This window comes from Heliconius melpomene, chromosome 12 (assembly GCF_056956725.1).
Source record: "Heliconius melpomene rosina isolate 202511_hmr_F chromosome 12, ASM5695672v1, whole genome shotgun sequence".
NCBI classification, from domain to species: domain Eukaryota; kingdom Metazoa; phylum Arthropoda; class Insecta; order Lepidoptera; family Nymphalidae; genus Heliconius; species Heliconius melpomene.
In genome coordinates this window covers 2,778,864-2,798,178 of record NC_140400.1, presented here as the reverse complement: position 1 = coordinate 2,798,178, position 19,315 = coordinate 2,778,864, and the positions used below count along the sequence as shown (strand labels likewise).

Genomic DNA, 19,315 nt, shown 5'->3' with positions numbered 1-19,315 from the left:
TTAAGAATCCAGAATATACAATGACAAATGCTAATAAATATAATGAATTTCACTTTTTATTATCGATTCGAAAACGAAAATACCATAATGTTATGTTATAAAATGCTCACCGAAACGTACTCGATTGTATTGAGGTCAAAGAAAGTTAGAAAAAGGACGGACGGACGGACAGATGCTAGAACCGGTCTGCTACGAAGTTATTCTCTACGAAATGTTCAAATGATTTCATTTCATAAATTAATTATAATTAAATATAAAAATAAGTATTAAATAGCAGAGCTTATTGTTATAATTTTTTCAGTTTCCCTAGAAAGTATGAGCTAGCTCACTTGACATAGTGGTGGCGACCTACTCTTCCTAAGCGTCAGTGTTGAGCCGACACTCACAGCGGTGGTACCATTACCGTCGTTCAATTATAGATCAAGTTATTTAAAATAATTTTTATTATATTTATAGTGAACTTTGTGTAGATTTTGGATTTTTTTTGCAATCAGATCGTGTGTGTGATCTTTGCTTTTTCTTGGTAAGTAAATTACAAAAAATATTTATTTCTTCATTGTAATATTTTTAAACGAATCAGGTGCCTCTTAGAGACTTAACTATATAATTACACCCGTCTCTTCTTAATTAGATCCACATCAGCTCTTATTAGAAAACGACGTATTCTTTATCCAATCTTATGCACCATGAATTAGATATTATAATATTACAATTAAAATCACAGCGAATCAAATTGTTTTTAAAATTATATTTACTAATGTCAAAAAGAAAATTGACAACTATTTTGGTGGTAAAATATTTTGAAGGGGGAAAAAATATTTTTTTCTATGGTAACAGGAAATGAGGAAAAATCTGTTTATTAGTATTAGCTAATACTATACGTTTATGCAATGTCTCCACATCTCATGTCAAAGCATAATAATATTACATACAATGACAAATTATTATATGCATGTTAGACATTACAAAAATGGCGATAACTACAAAAGTAATAGTAACAAAACCTTTAGATATAGTAAAAAGCGTTTATCTATTGAACTGCAACAAAACAAATATTTACAAATTACAGCGTATTTAGGACGTAGCGTAGGTAGGGTTATCTCTGGCCCACACAGATTATAATTACCTTAAATGCTTATTCGTTCCTAATACACAATTACTATAAACAAAGTTTGAAACAAAGAACGGCTTCCGCTGCATATCACGATACTTTACTGAAGTTAAAATGAAAAAGGAAGTTTGTTAAAATTGGATTAGCTAGAATCATCTAGAAGTGCAGGTGTGTTGAGAAAAAAATACTTTCCTCCCTTTTCGCGGCCTTGAGTTTCGCGACTCAACACGCAATGCCTCCAGAATTCGGCGGAAAATGGGGAATGGAGTGTCTTAACATTAGGCTCTCTGTCCTGATGTGTGCGGGATATAGCGTGAAACTGATTTTTGTTGCATTATGCCGGACAGGCAGAGGACCAAAGGAGTGATCATTGATATTTTTCTATACGAGGAAAAACTATTACAAATGTAAACATTTACGCCACTAGTTCAAAATCCACTGTCCAATTGAAAGCATTGGAATTAATGTTTTTTTCTATCCTATCTATCCTAATAAAAAAAAGTTGAGCAGAAATTTGAGTTGAAGCGTTCCCTATTTCCTGTTTCCTAGTAGCCTCCCTACTAGGAACTCCCTACTATATTCTTATGTTATATTTTTTAAAATCATAATATTTACTTTCAAAGTGAAAGTCAAAGTCAAGAGAGCCCTTGCCTTTTAAAGTGCATTTACCTCAATTTTCAAATCCAAGGTTCTCTTCCATATACGAACTGATATAATACTGTGAAACAGGATACGAGATTGAAGGTCTCATACCGTTACCAACAATAACTTGTAGGAAAAAAATTACTTTTACAAACAAAACTTTTTTACATATAGATTAGACCTATTCTACCCATTGGAAAAAAAGGAAAAAAAATAGAGTTATTTTAATTTTCATTGATTAGTATTTTTGAGAATTTTTTTAAAGTAGAAGGCAGAGGGAGCTTGGTGTTAAGAAGACTTCTCAGTGGCGGACCTATCGATTTGTCTCTCGGTTTGTCTCGAGTAAACAGAATTAGTTCATTCCTCAGAGTGGAATCAAACCCACAATTGTAGACGCGAAGGCCTCTAATATGATAAATTTTTTATTATAGTTGTTTAATAATAGCTTAAAAGTAATTTATAAATACATCACTTAGGTAAAAGTATCACAATTTTTATATTAAAATAAAAGATTTTAAAAGAAATCAGTAACTAGGTCTGACCGAAATACGAGATAAAGTCGAAAGTGAAACTTAAGTTTCATTATGGCCGAACATGATTTTATTATGAGAAGTAGGCTACTGTAATAATATAAAACGATTTGAGAAAAGTACTGTCTGGTAACTTTAGTTAGGTACTATACAAACTCTGCTGAAATGAGTTAGCATTATCATAATTTCTATTCTTTGTAAGTTCGTAGTTTTTTCTGTTATGCAATCTGTCTCTGCTAAAAAATCACATAAATGCGTGAAAATTGTGTTAATAATTAGAGTTTATTAATGCAATTTTCACGCACTTATGGAATTCTCCATGTCTATTTTTATTCTACAAAAAGCCAATCTGCTAACACTACTATTAATAACTATTATTTAAATATTTAGATTATATGCCACCGACTGGGATTTGTATCCACTACCATTTTCTTTAGTTAGCCATAATATCTCAATAAAATATTTTTTCATTTAATTAAAATACATACCATAAAAATGTTTTTTTAATAACTCTTTGCCTCAGTAATTAAATTGTCACTCGTTTAGGAACGTCGGATTTCACGATACAGTTCTACAATAATATATACGTGATAATTGCTTTATACCATTGTGACCTCTATTATTTAAACATTACATGCTAAGTTAGCTTGTTTATTGTTGTAGATTACAACACCATCGGTCAACATTTATCAACTCGTTGTCAAGGCTTGCGATATTTGTTTTTGTATTCGTTGTATTTGCACATAAATGAATTAATATGAGAAATGGTAATACGATTTTAGTTTTGGTTTTTTTTTAAGACAAATAAAGAACTACTTTAACATAAAATAAATTGATTAATGAAAATTGAGGCTGTCGTGGTCCAGGGGCACAAGGGTTTGACTGTAACGTAATAGTTATGGGTTCGATCCCCACTCGAGAAACGAAATATTTACTTAATTTCCGTTTCTTCGCTCTGGTATCCAGGCAAAAGCGTGGTGTTAATTTCCGCCACTCAACACGCAATACCTCCAGAATTCGGCGGAAAGTGGGAAACGGAGTATGCTAACAGTATATTCCCTCTGCCTACCCTGCTATGTGCGGGATATAGCGTGAAGCTGATTTTTTAATTTTAAAATTGATACCTTTTTTAATTTGGTTATTTTTAAATTATTAATAGCTGTAGAAGCGTATTCAAATCATGTCTGACGTTAGGATAGATCGGTTAATCTAATCGTACACAAAGACAAATGTTATATTTGAAACTAAAAACCGGTATTTTTTTTTATAAGATGATTTAAGAAGATTGAATACCACCTAATTATAATTTTCTACATAATTTACAAGTATTTTTAATAAAATTTTAAAAATATCTCCAATATAGGCTCGACGTATCCGTGTAACACTGCGCAAGTACCAGACTCTATACTGGTTTTATAAATTTTGCAAGAGACTATACTACAAGAAACAACTTTATGGATTTCATATGATAATTTAATTAGGTACGATTGCCGTCTCACGTATGTGACTTGTAAGTATGATGATATACGTAGTGTAGGTACACTCGCCAATAAATTACTTACTTTTGGTTTCGCCAAGGAGCACAAGAAAGAGATTCCTTTTATGTGTATAATTGTAAATTTAATGAAAGTTTTTTCAAAATCGTTTGCTTCCATAATCCATAATCAGTATTTTTAGTTGATATTGGCAGGGAGTAAAGAACAGATTTAAATGTATGGAACTAATAATAGTAGCTCTATCTATAATTAAAATTCAAGGAATAAAGGGAATGATTAAAATATGTCAATAGACAAACGTGGCGGCAAGACAGCGGCGTTGTGGGCTTCGACGGCAAGGAACGGCGTTGAGTTCCGCCATTCAACACACAATGTCTCAAAAATTGGGCGTAAAGTGGGACACGGAGCGTCTTAACTTAACTACTAGGTTCCTTTAACACTACTTTACAATAGAATTGAGAAATGGAGCATCTTAAGTTGCCTTACGTGAGACAGAGGTTAAATAGAAACATTTTAAATAATTTATGCAACCTAATAAGCAGTAAAATGTAAATACTACTTTAAAAAAAATTATGCATATTACAATGTTATCTAGAAATAATATGCAACTGTCATCATTTGTTTGTTTATACAAAGCAATAATAGTAAATATAGAGGTAAATCTCGTTTGACTAGATACGACGGAGAAATGGGTCAACCTCGCTTCCGCCTAGATGTGATAGGACGTGTTCAGATAGACTGGTCCCTTGTTCTGGACGGTAATATATATAGATATAGCGATTTACAGTGTAAGACTTCTTGTTATTATCTATTCAAAGAGAAAATCAGAATTTAGGTTCAATACGTATAAATAGATGTCTCCGCCCCTTCCTTCACTCGCGTAAACGTATTGCTATAAATGCTATAAATTACTTTATTTTTATTATTTATTGCTACTAAATTATACGAAATCTTTCTTATTTGGATTTATAATCCATATTACTGTTTACTTTCATTTAGATGCGTTCAGTAGTTTTGGCGTGAAAGAGGCACACACATCCCGTCCTCACATACTCCCACATTTATAATATTAGTATGAGAAGTAAAATAAGTCATTTCATAATTTTGATTTAGCTCAAATTCTTTTTTTGAGTATTATCCCGTTAATTAAGATATATGGTATATTACCATTCCACCGAAAAGGGAATCGAAGCCACAAGCTTCGCTCGCATGGTGGTTCGCTTCGATTTATTTAATTATTATTGTTTTTTTAAGCTTCTCGCTGAATCCCGCACAAATCATCAAGACTTTTCCGTTCCCTCATAGCCGCGCTTTTGTTCCTTAACAGAGTAAAGACATGAAAATATTAAAAACTTCATTCGCCGAGTGGAAATCGAATCCGCAACCATCGCGTTTACAGTCGCAAGCTTCTGTCCCTGTGTCCGCCGACCTCATTACTTTTACTATACTCCAGTTTGAGGATCCAGTTTTAAAAAGAAAATCAGTGACACGAAACAACAAATCACGAATTATTCGAAAAATAGCAAAAAAATTAAGTTTAGACACAATTGTGTGTTAACTAGAACGAAACTGATTGTCATTTGAATTGCAACTGTGTAATTTTATTCGTTAGCACTTGATTTAGGTATTTTCGAATTTTCATTTATATTTCTATTTTTTTTGTCAACTTTATAAAATTTTTAAATGTTCGTATGAAATTCCATTCAAAAACTACGGTAGCTTATAGTTAAAATCCTAATTAGTATTCTAAATCTATGTAAGTACTTTGCCTTCATAAAAAAATTATAAAAATATATACCTAATCTATGATTTTTTTACTAAATATGAACATTAAATTAGATATATCTAATTATCATTTAACACAATCCACAAATACAACAAGGATGTCTTAAGCAAATGTGATATTTTAAAACTACATAAAATATTTGAAGAGTAAGATATACCTAATATATCATTATTTATATTCACTTTGCCACAGACATTTATACATTTTGAAGCAAAGGGAATTGTAATACACACGCTCTGTTTTTTGCCAGAGTTGTGATGCGGTGGAACAGTTTCTGAGTAAGCACGATGGTTGTGCGTTCGATGCCCACTCGAGGGAACGATTTATTTTCATTTCCCTTTTCTGTTATGAGTTCCGCTACTTATCACTCAATGTCTCGAAATCTGGGGGCAAGTGGATGATGAAGTCTTAATATTAAGTTCTCTACATCTTTCCCAAAGTTTACAGATATTACGTGTTAAAAATAACAATATATATTTTCTTAACCAGATTAGGTCAACAATTAATATTTGTCGTGACGACAATTTATCTAGATATTTCATAAAATTTTCCTTAATTATTTTGTTATAGCATTCTTTGAAGTATTCAAGGTGTTTGACATTGTTCATTATTAATGGTTTAAAGTAACTGACATCTATGACTGATGAGCATACTGTATACGGGCATACCTGACTCACACGTTTAAGAATAATAGTATGAGTTCATCATTTTCCTACCTTCATCTGTTAAGACTAGATTTTTTATTTTTACATGTATCCATATTGCTTTTAAAATAAAAGCTGGGCCTGGAACATCTACTAATTTACTTTAACTTTGTTTTCTTTGATGGCAGAATTTAACTTTGTAATTAGTTTAAAACATATTTCCTTGCAATTTGAATCTACGACCATCACTCTAAGCCACAGCTGTATTTCAATGGTGTAACGACTTCTCCAATCTAGAATAAGGAATGATCTGTCAGTGTCAATTTCAACAAGTTATTATTTTTATTATGATTTACATAATAAAGTTACTTGCGTATGTAATGTAATAAATTATGTCATATTTGTAACAAAATATATAGATTTGTTATTTGTATACCATAATTAATATAATTAATAATATATCATTCGTGATCAGACGTCCCGTTTTTTAGTGGTGTTCGTATAGAAATGTCCCGTTTTTTCCGAAATGGCGTGTAAATTTGGTCGTTCGGAAACAAGTTTCTCCGTGATTATCGCAGTAAGCTATTTTTCACAAAACGGAATCAATAAATTATTTATTAAAGTTTCAATTATACCTCAAAAAAAGAAAACAATTTTAAGCCGACCAAAAACTAAAACTATAAGCCTACAAAACACACTACACAGCTTATATAGAAACTGTTTATACATATCTATTTCGAAAAATAACAGAGTGCAGCTACAAGTATGTGCATAACGGAATGAATCACCGTTCGCCCTCATTCTGCATCGACGACGCGGACTTTCCCTGCCATAATACGACCAAAATCAACTATTATACCTTTGAAGATACAAACTTACAGCTTAACGCTTTTCCCCGTATAGCTAAACAGAGATTACATATTTTTAAGTCCTTGAAATTCAACTCTAATTCGAGATTCGAATTGAGTGGCGTAACTTAGCGCCAATTGTCTTTGACCAGAGCGAAGAAATGAAAGTTTCATCTTCATTTACGAGTGGGAACCAAACCCACAACCGTTTTATATATATTAAGACTCTTTCCACTGAGCCACGATGGTCTCAATACTTAAAGTTAAAAAATTACAATAAATTGTTAACTTATTATGGGAAATTTATTTTATCTAATTATACTTTTTGAGACGAAGAAAATTTTTTATTATTTTGTTTGCATTTGGCTGTTGATATAAGAGAGAATTCGATAGTCACGCAACACAAATATTATTTTGTGTATTTACAAGTACACATTATATTCTTGTTTGTATTTAAATCATTTACGTTGTTATAAGTGTTCAATAGAAAAAAATCATTACAAACTTATATTTTTAGTTCATTTTATATAAAATGATATATATGCAAACTTAAGTTCGTCAACTTTTGTAAATTGTACTTCCTGCTGACCTCAAATAATGAAATTGGTACGGAAGCTACAGTGGGCGATTTCGACTCGCACTTAACCGGTTTTTATACTTTACATGGTATAAGAAACAAATAAGTTGCTTAAGAAATCTATATATGTAAGCAATTGCATCCTCATTTCTCATATTAATCGTCACATTCACCTTGAACTCTCGCGCTAATTGTGTAGCCAAAGTTGCAAAATGTTTTTAAATGACGCAAATTCTTAATTGTTTTCTTAATTTTTTACGGTTACTTATCATTAAAAGGAGGTATTGCATAAAAAAATTATATTTGAAAGGTGTTTGAATTTTTTTTTATTTAATTGTTTCGACGTGTTAATTGTTTTATGTAGGTATTTACGAGTATCAGTTTTTTGTTATAAGGTTAATATTTGATGAATTTTGGCAAACTACGACCTTGAGTTAAGTTACTCACTCAATGCCTCCAAAATCGTACAGAAAAAAGGGTACGGAAATGTCTCAATGGGAAATGACTCCCTACTCTAGATACCCAGGTTCCCTCTGCCTACTACTTTTATATGCTTATTTTAATAAATCCATTCAATGATTTTAGTTGAATATTGCATATAAAATGACTATAGATAATTAGATATGCATAGGTATGCATACATATGTTCTAGAAAATAACACCGCATTACCCTCGAGTTACACGACAAGGATTAGAAAGGCTTACAATACTATTAATGTTTGACGCTGCACATAAATCAGGTTTCTGTAACAGGTGAGATCTTCCACTCGGTAACGAAACACGAATAAATCTTCTTAAGCTATTCCTTCCTGGTAGGTGTATATTGTTAGTAAAGAGATTTAATTTATTTCAATGTTAAATACTAAGAAACTTAGGTAATAATAGTTAGTAGGTAGAGATAGGTATATATTAAATTTTATGTATAAAACTGTAAGTTATTATTTAAATTACACCATACTTTGCTTAATGGGACAGACAAAAATTATAAATACAGAATTATAAAACAGAAAGAACTAAAAATTGAGAATAATAAACGAATTATAGTATACCTTGAACTAAGTATATATCAATATATTACGAAATATATCCCAACACCACCAGGTTTTCCTCTATTCAATAAATAAACAAACAGATTTTATAAGAGTATAAAGTTTCCATATTCAACTATAGAACACTTAAATAACTTTCCAGAACTTTATCTTTTCTACTTGAATTTCATTTAGTTAATAAAGTATTAGAATTTAATGGAATGTCTCGTTTCTCAGAAAGCTCATTTAAATTTATTGACATTAAGTTCATTTTATACTTTAATCGAGTTACCTTTACGTGACAGTATAATCCGCACGTAGCTAAAGCCGTTCAGTAGTTTGATTAAACATTTTAATATAAAATTATGCGATTCCCGCTATATATCTATAGTCGATTTAATTAGAGTAAATTTATTTAAATAGATCATTTTCCTATAATCACTACTAAGTATTTTTAGTCTGTGGATACTTGGGTTGGTATTTATATTTTTATGTTTTGCAATTAATTATTACTTTACTTTGCTGTTTTTTTCTCTTGAAAATTAAATAAAAAATAAATATAATATAATAAATATTGAGTTATGTAAAAAGTATTTTGAATAAAAGAACCGCGTTTAGTCAAGTGACTTATATGGTATTAATTGTCAAAATTGATTTTTCTGTTTTATCTGTAGTTTTTTAAAATAATAAAAGCTTAGTTATATTACTGAGAAGAATTGTATTAAGCAAGTAACATATTAATTTAATTATCCATATCTTTAACAAGTAATCGAAGCACCATTATGTTGCGAATAATTCTACGTTTTCCGGGTACATTAACCGTAAATTGTTTATTGTAATAGAGCCTTAAACACGTTTAATGGCTACCGATATAGTCTGAAAGCAATTATGTATTGATTAATATATTTAAGTTATTGTTTTGCGACATTTTATTGTTATACAAGGCTTATTGACGTTCGTTTATATTTTTATTACATTAAGAATTGATAATCGCGTAGTTGTTTTTAATTTTCCGAAATCGATTTCGGTAAGAACTTTTGCACAAAAAATTGGTAAATAGTAGTTAAGGTTTCTCTGAGATCGGCCTAATCTTATGAAGTAGAATAGAAGGTAGAACTACCTACCGATGCAGTATTTCCAGATATTGATGAAATTGTTTTCAATGATGGTTGCGGCATTTATCGCCGCAAAATTGAAAAATGGTTTATTTTTTAATGGTTCATTTTTTTATGTTTTATGAATAAATAAGTATAGCATCTAGACTCCTAGAGTGAAGTTACAACCATCCCTGACGGCATCCATTATGATGTTAGTCGTTTTGTTTCTATGTAATCGTTAAATAATAAAAATGCATCTCATATACTTACCATTTTAAATTCGTGTGAGGAACGTGTGAGTGCTCGGGACTATAAAAGTATATATATCCATATTATATGAGTACTCTACATGTTCCGCACAATTTAAAATAAGCTGATATTTTTTTAGGTTTACCTAATAAATATTTATTTTGGTGGATCTTGTATGTGTGAATTTTATTAATATAATAAAATCTTAAAGTAAAGTAAAGTAAAATATTCTTTATTGCACACCAAATAATTAATTACAAATATGTTTATAATGATACAAGAAACAGCACAATAGGCGGCCTTATTGCTAAGCCAGCAATCTCTCCCAGGCAACCTTTGGATAGAGGAGAGCATTAATTAAATTAGGAGGGGTGTACTAAATAAATCTGAGTACTAAATAAAATATATAAATGGGCAAATATATACACATATACATACACATACATACATACATAAATACATACATACAAACACACCTACATACACATATACATATATAATAAGATTTTGTGGGAACAGTAAACGTATTAATTAAATTAAATTTGTCAACTATACTTAAGATTCTCAAAGTGTCAAATAATATTCCTTCAGCCTTTTTTTAAAGGTCATTAAAGTTCGAGATTGCCTTATTTTAACGGGTAAAGAGTTCCACAAGCGAACAGATTTAACAGAAAAGGAATTTGTGAAGAAGGAAGAAGAGTGGCAAGGGATTTTAAGAGATAATGTGTATTGGGAGCGGAGGGAGAAATTAATTGTATTTTTACTTCTTAATATTTTAAACATATCGTGCGCTGTTTTTTCTTATTTTTCTTTGGAGGACAATAATTTATTGATTTAATATTTACGCATATGTACATAATGTGAATGAACAGATATACTATATCGTGAAATAAAAAAGGAAAACATTTATTTAAATATCTTTTATCTTATAAAAATATTTTAAAACAATAAATCACTAAATTATATTAAATATATTACTACTTTTTTTTGTTTCCTACGGAACCCTAAATAAGCTGTCCCGTGGGACGGTCGCGATTCGGGGATAACGGTCCGGGCGTTGACCGCAACAGCTCCAATTTTTGTAATGACGACCGTTTGTTTTCAGATAACCCTGCAAGAACTTAATAACCTTCGTGGTATTGAGATGGGAGTTTAAAACATAATTAAATGTAAATAAGCTGGTAGCTCATTACTGAAGCTTGAAGCAATAATAAATTTTGTACTGCGATGGTAAATCTCTTTCTTGACACATTTTTTTGTGTATAAAAATTCAATCAACAATTCCATATATTCACTGGCGTCTCACTTACCTCGTCGTCTCACTAATTAGTAGAAATTAAAAATATTAAATCAGCTTCACGCTGTATCCTGTATGTGTACGCACTCAGCAGGATAGGCAGAACCTAGTGTTAAGACACTCCGTTCTCCATTTTCTTTTCTTAACAACCTACCTACATACTGTTAGGTACCTACATGTCAAAACTGTACGCAATGGTGGTAATTTCAATGGGAAAACTTAATAGTATAAAGTGGAAATCATTTTTTTTCGCTTCATCTAGTGTTAATACACTTCGTTCCCATTAAGACGCTTCCGTTCCCGAAATTGCGTGTCGAGCGGTGGAGTTCAATGCCGCGCTTTGTCTCGTTACTAGAGCGAAGTAATGAAATTAATTATTAAATTATTCGAGGATCAAAAATCAACTATAATTTAAATAATTTTAAATGATTATAATAGTATGTATGGAAAATAACTTTTAGAAATAGATTATAGATCTATGGTTGTTGGGTATACAATAGGTGTACCTACATATATACAATACAAATCGTTTGAAAGTCATGTCAAGTTCAATCCAAGCTTCAAACAGAATCAAGCGTGAAAAGAATTTTAAGTGCCATTTAAAACTTACGTATGAATTTATATTACCGTGTTTTGTTGTCTTATACTCGTATATCATATTATTGACTCTATCATGATTCATGATTATGTTTGACTTCACTCTGTTTTCCTCATATAGCAGTGTGGACAGAGAGAACTTAGTGTTAGGACACTAAGTTCTCTCTCACCGAATTAAATATTATTTAATATTTTAATATATTGCCACGATAACTTATTGTACTCGATATCCCATACTTTTTGGGTGACAATAAAAATAATGTTCAATACAATTTTAAATTTGCAACAGGCAAAATGTTTTACGATCAATGAGTATCGATAATGAATTCGGGAGCCAACTTTGAGAAAGTGCATTGACCGGGTTGATCGTTTTTTCTTCTTTTTGGTTAAGAAAAATATATAATAGTATCCTTACTTACGTACATAACGTATACCAATGTATAACATATATTTTTGTATATATAATATTGTTTTTTTTTCAATAATACAAGATAAACAGAGAAAATCTAGTGATAAATCTCTCTTCTTAGAATTTGCATCTATAGATATTATACTTTTGAATTTATAAATACTTAATGACTCACACTTTTTCCCGCATTACTGACATCGAACCCACAACCGTCGCGCTGGTACTCAGACGCTGTCGCACTGTGCCACAACTGCTTCGTATGAACTTAAGTAACAATATTGTCAAAGTACAAGTAAATCCATATAATTTATAAATGATATACGAAGTGTCGATCGTTAAATATGAAAGTATTTTAATTTATTAGTATATATGTGTAATGTAATGTTATGTAGCCTATAGCACTTCTGAAGAATGCAGCTTTCATACAGAACAAAAACAATGAAAATCGGGCCAGTAGATCCAGAGATCTTAGCGTTCAAACAAACAAACAAACAAACAAACTTTTCCGCTTTATTAAGCTAAGCTAAGTATAGATAGAAGTTGATACAACACTTTTTATTACTTACAAAATGATAGTAACTAAGTACCCAATATGGTAATATTTATTATAAGTAGTAGATTCTATGACATTTTGAAAGTGATTAAGTTACGCTTATCTTGTTTTGTTGACTATGATCGACCAGGGACTTACGAGCCAGAGATATAAAAATATTTTTACTTCATTAACTGTTAAATACTTTAGGTAAACTAAGAATAAGTATTAAAAAAATACAAAATATTTTTTCATTTTAGTTTAGAAATATTTTCAAAATCGTAGTGTTCGTAAATATTACAATAATTAAAAATAAAATTAGAATCTAGCCTTAGCATGAAAGTCACTTAACTTTCAGTGTTAAACAGACGGATATACAAAATATATATTTTTATATATAGATTATATAACGAACTTAAAAGGGCAACAGCCTAAAGCACCATGGTGTACCTTCCGTAATATTTCGGGAGCTAACGGTGGGAAGGAGCATCGACCGAGCAGTCCGACTCGCTTTGAGTTTATTGCGTGACGTGCCGTCCCGAATTTTCTTAACGAAATGTGATCCAGTAAGTTGTTTTCTATTCACTGTTATATATATTATAGGTATATTATTATTTCAAATAAACTTATCATTAAAGTATAATAAATAAGTAATTAAATTTCTTTGTCAAGTTCTTTTGATATATATTTTTTTAAATAATTCATATCTACACACATACGTTTCAGAACGTTTCAATATTCTTTATTCAAATTGTGTAAAATATATTGTAAGCTTAGTAAGTAAGTTAAAATAAAAGAGTATCGTCGTCTAGGGCAAAATATTAGTAATTTATATTAGTATATAAATTTAAAATCCTATAAAAATTGTAGTATTATGAAAATGAAGAAAATATTTACTTCTAGATACCGTTTATACGTTTTTCCGTTACGATGAAATACAGGGTGTATTTAAAACGGCGGAACACTTAACGTGGACACGATTTTGTATCTGTTGATAATGAAATGTCATTAAAATATTTAATCTGAGAATTGAATTGGACCAAACAAAAACGAAATATTTGTATTTTATTTAGCCTATATTGTTATTTCAGATATTATTAACTGTTCGAAGAAAATTTTAATTTGGTCGGCTGAAATATTATTTTAAATGGCGCAACATTATAACATAGTCTTATGTTATAAATATAATGTACTGGCCATGTCTGAGCTGGTTTATCCTACTCTTTGTGTGTGTTTAAAAGCTTATTTTCTTATTTAATAGAACTACAGAACCCAGCTATATAATAATATACTTCATTTAATATGAATCAGTCGTAATATCGCGAAAGTTTGAAGTCTATAAAACTTTCAATTTCGTGAATCATTTCCATTTAATTTGCCCACTAGGCATGTCGAAATATAGAGCTATTCTAGTCTTTATTTTGTTCTTTACCTAATATTTTCTTCAAATTTTTAAAAAGTATATTAAGCATAGCTTTGAAAATCTTTGTTTTTAACTGACTTCAAAAAGGAATTATTATATATTATAAAATAGTTAAGGATTTTATATACATAGTAAAAAATGCATGTAGTTTACCATAGTAAAATTTAATGACGAAAGCGTATCGAAAGCCTTGTTTATATGGTCATATGTGGCACACTTTTAGGCCCAGTAGGTACTACTATTAAATAAATTGTATACATAATATTTATAACAAATTATACCAAGAAACGAGATTTTACAATAAAAAATATGTATGTATAATACAAAATGTGTATCCACTTGTGACTCCACATATTTTTTAACACTTAAAATTCCTGAAGCTCTCAAGAAAGCACTTAAAAAATTATAGTGAAAATACCATTAAGCTTCAACTCGAATGGTTGAAAATGAACAAAATATTTTAATGTTAGAATCTAAATGAGTAAAGTAGATACAAATCGTTTGACCTTCAAATCTGCACATTCTAAACTTTCACTCGCCTTTCACGTTACAGTAAAAGTGATAAACTTTGACAATGGTAATTTCTGAATGCCAATTTCGCTTTCATTTTATGACTCATAGGTACATGTGTGATAAGTATGATATGGTAACTGGTATCGGGTTCAAATCAGGACATGGAATATTTTTAAAAAATGAACGCTATATATATGTATCTATAATAACGTCATAGAGCAAATAAAACATGCTATTGATATGCATGCATGAGTCTAACTTATTATTAACAAAAATATATCAAGCAATAGTGGTATAGGTTTTTTTTTTAAATATTAACTGTACGTACATTTTTAATTTATTAATACAGTATGTAAATAAACCCTATCGAAGGATCTATCAATATTTATAATGGACATTCCCAATACGTGCAAATACTCCTATGTAGATCTACAGTGAATTTATATTTTCTGCTTGAGTGAAACTTGAGTAAAACAGAAAAAATGGAAATACATATATATATATATAAGGGTGTAACATTTTTTTTTTCTTTATTATTTTCCGATATTTTATAATAACATCGACATTTCCGTATACCGCATGTAGCAGAGCATGCAGAGGGAGCTTAGTGTTAAGACACTCCCCGTTGATGCCTATTTTATTTAAATTTAATACCTATTTATGCCTAAGCATTCATTTCTAATATATGACACTATATTTTGTATGCCCTAATATTATATAGTTCTTATTACGTTGATAGTAAGCTACAGTGCATTCCTAACAATGGGGTTTCCTTAACAGTATTTGCGTAACGCTTGAGGCAGTCATGTTATTACATAAGACTGATGGGCGACTCACGAAGTGGGTCAATAGATTATGGTCTAAGATCATGTTGAAATTCAAAGTAAGACACGATTCAAGTTTTCCAAGTGGCCCAAATTTTCATGGTGGTTCGACGTTGTACGTTTATGTTTGAATTTATTTGAAAACTAACGAAATTTTTAATAAACTTTTATTAACATTTGAATTTATGTTGTTTCAGATAAATAAAATGGCGACTTCCGTCCTTCAGCCAGAAGAATGCAGACGTGAACACGAACCCTTACCAGACACCCCGAGACTGACAGATGATGAAAGAATTGCCATCCTGGAATCCAAGGAACGGGAAACTGGTGAACTACCACCGGAGCTTCGAGAGAGAGCCAGATTGGATATTAGAGAGGAACCGGCCATACGAGATCATGCGCTTGCGCAGATGCGGCACTTCATTGACAAACATCCAGCCATCAAGAAATGCCGGACCGGTAGGTTACCAAATAACTGCGTTGTGGTTTCGAAATAAATGTGAACTGGTTGTTGTTAATTTTTTTGTGAACAATTAAGGTTTTTGTCACAACTGTCTCTTGTAACTTTACGTTGTTATAAAATGTAATGGAAAAATATCAATATTCATATGTATCTAGAGGTATATATTTTCAATAATTATAAATTTAAAATATTTATACATATTATACTCAACAGATGCACCTTTTCTGCTTCGTTTCCTTCGTACAAAGAAATATTCCATACCACAAGCGTGTTCAATGTTGGAGAGATATCTGACGATCCGGCAAATGTATCCCCATTGGTTCCAAAAACTTGACCCCCTGGACCCAAAAATAGCTGCGGTTATAGATGCAGGATACTTATTGCCACTACCTAAGAGGGATGCTGAAGGACGGAGAATAGTTTTATCTTGTATGGGTACGGCCTTAATTATTTTTTGCCCACATACCTAATATTTATTATGAAATTTTATTTTTATACGTAATTATATTTTATTAAGAAAATGTTTGCTCTACGTAAAAGGGATCAGTTTGGCTAAACAAAATATGACGTTAGGTTTCATAATACTGAACGAAACTCGATGGGAAGTGAAAACTGTCTACTGATAACCACATGTCCCACAAAAAAGCTAAATATGGACACAAAAATATACGCAACAATATATTTCCTTATTAGTAGGTATATTTTTTATACTATCTTAAAAAATATTTCAGGCCGTTTCGACCCCCACGTGTTTGATAGCTGCATAATGGCCCGCGTACATTCAATGATAGTAGAGCTGCTGCTTGACGAGCCTCGTTCCCAACTTCTGGGATACACTCACGTGAACGACGAAGCCGGTATGCAAATGCCACATGTGAGTCTGTGGTCGCTGACTGACGTACGAGTTATGTTGAACTGTATACAGGTATAGTATATTTTTGTATGTATTAGATATGAAATAACCCGCTGTGGTCTAGTTAAACGTTCTGGTTTTGTTTGATATGGACGTGGGTTCCATTTTAAAATTAAAAAAGTGAAGATAGAGCGAAAAATAGATTACACTTATATTTATTATTTTTGAACTTTAAAGTTTAAACTCTGATAACGCAATTCTTCCAAACAAAAGTAAATTGCCGTCATTCTTTAATTTGAGTATTTTAAGTAGACAAAATAGATAGATTATAAAGGGATGTAAAGCATTTTAATATTTTGTAACAATGTAGAAAAAATATAAAAGAATTAACATAGCGGAACCCACGCCTCTTGTACTGAGTCTAAATAAAGTAAAAATATAATTAATAACGTTATCTTATTGCAGAATTCCACACCCATGCGTCACAAGCGCACACATTTTGTCAACATACCGCACTATGGCGTCAAGTTCTTCGAGTTCGCTGTGTCATTGCTCAGCGATAAACTTAAGGATCGTGTTATGGTAAAACATTTTGGACAAATTATATACAATATGTACTTACTAATTGTCATAACGTGATATTGAAAAAATATAAGACTTTTATATTTTTTTTATATAATATTTATTTTAATAATCAGAAATTATGATCAAAATTTTTAATTACCGCCTTACTATTAGGATTCGCAGGCGCATCAAATCCAAATAGAGTCCATCTTAAATCGGCAAATCAAAATCTTAGTGTTGCCAGTAATTAAAATGTTCTCTTGTTTTTGTTGCCAGATTTAATTAATTTGTATTCTCTATAGATATTTATAAGAGTAGGTTTCTTGAAGTTATGTAGGAAAATATATGTAAATTATAAAGAATAGATATATTACAACTATAAATATTTATTTCCAGTTCCATCGTACATCGGAAGACTTGACAAAATATGTAGACCCCGCCATATTGCCTAAGGAATATGGCGGTACAGTTCCACTAAAGGACATGATAGATGAACTTAAACGTAAACTACTGAAACATAGAGAAGATTTACTCGCCCTGGACAATATGTGTATTGATTTGTACGCTCTTGAGAAAAATGATCTCACTCAAGATATTCATTCTACTGCGGGGTCATTCAGGAAATTGGAATTAGACTAGAATAGTAGACATTAGTTAGATTTTTAAAAGCTATAATTTTAATACTCAGGCTAAGATTTTGTTTTATAAAAAGTAAAAAAAAAAACAAATAAACAGTAATTTAATTTATATTCAATAAGAAATTACGTTTTTGTGGTAGATCTCATAATTTTGTATAGCATTTTATCTATCTTTAGAAGAATATGCAAATCGATAAATACGAGACATAATTTTTTCTCAATCTGCCTTCCTAATTATAAAATGTATTTCTACTTTGTAACTTTGTAACTTTAAATAAATTAGTAAGGTAGTGGCAGCCGTCGGTGGAGTCACGTTACCATTCTGATGAGGATATCGTTGTAAATATGTATTACGATGACTCCTTATAATTATTTTATTAGCATTTAGCAGTGCGATTTACATGACAACCTGACTGCTGCAAAATTGTATTTTTAATACGTTATTCTGCCTTTTGCTTGCTTTCTAAGCAGTTTTAGATGACTTTACAAGAATGGTAATTGTAGGATTCCGTTTTGTGGAATGTTATTTTAATAACTATTGTAAATGGTTTTAATAAATAGTTAATTAGTAATCCAGTTTCTATTTATTTGACCCTTGACACATTCCTAATATTGTTATTGTTATTTACAATCTTTCCTTTTTTGGAAAAAATCTATTTACACAGAAGCTTGTGACGGTAATATTGTAAAGTAATACCACAACAAAAAAGAAAATTTAAACTCTTACTTATTTCTTCATATTTTCAAGTACTATTTTATAACGTAGATAAATATAAGTTTTATTGAAATATAAGTTTTATTCTATCAAATAAACATTATACATAAACATATAAACATTATAACGTAGTATATTTTTACCTGGATTAGAAAATGAAAATAAAAATGTAGATGTATATTTGTGTGATGCAATAATAATATTTAATTATACGAGTATATAAAAAAACTGACTTCTTCATTTACAACTAAATCCCATAATCAGAATTTAACCAAACTACCCTTTAAGTGTTTCCTTTCCAATAAAAAAAGAACCATCGAAATTGGTTGGATATTGAGTACTACACCCATTTGTCGAGTACCTACATAATTAATGCAAATTCAAGACTTATGTGATTTTCTCATGGATACTATTGTCAGAAATGGATCAAATTAAAATGGGTTCACACGGGAAGCACTAGCTCAGTTCACCCAGTCAAA

At 30.5% G+C, this 19,315-nt stretch overlaps 1 protein-coding gene across 2 annotated transcripts; it reads left to right on the top strand.

Annotated features, from left to right (window-relative positions):
• The first annotated feature begins 350 nt into the window (after positions 1-350).
• Positions 351-18,693, top strand: LOC146533407 (clavesin-2-like). Of its 2 annotated transcripts, none has more exons than XM_085194684.1 (6): positions 351-523; positions 15,801-16,062; positions 16,280-16,501; positions 16,798-16,991; positions 17,385-17,501; positions 17,880-18,693. In XM_085194684.1, the coding sequence occupies exons 2-6, from the start codon at positions 15,810-15,812 to the stop codon at positions 18,120-18,122; spliced, it is 1,029 nt and encodes a 342-aa protein (XP_085050810.1). In that variant the 5' UTR covers positions 351-523; positions 15,801-15,809; the 3' UTR covers positions 18,123-18,693. The 2 variants fall into 2 exon arrangements, with proteins under 2 accessions (XP_085050810.1, XP_085050811.1); XM_085194685.1 differs by lacking the exon at positions 351-523 and adding an exon at positions 13,264-13,409.
• The last annotated feature ends 622 nt before the right edge of the window (positions 18,694-19,315 follow it).

Bases quoted from the DNA above. Each gene is read 5' to 3' on its own strand.
- LOC146533407 (XM_085194684.1), top strand. From the start codon at position 15,810: ATGGCGACTTCCGTCCTTCAGCCAGAAGAATGCAGACGTGAACACGAA. The intron at 16,502-16,797 runs GTACGGCCTTAA...AAAATATTTCAG, and splicing joins AATAGTTTTATCTTGTATGG to GCCGTTTCGACCCCCACGTG. The intron at 17,502-17,879 runs GTAAAACATTTT...ATTTATTTCCAG, and splicing joins AACTTAAGGATCGTGTTATG to TTCCATCGTACATCGGAAGA.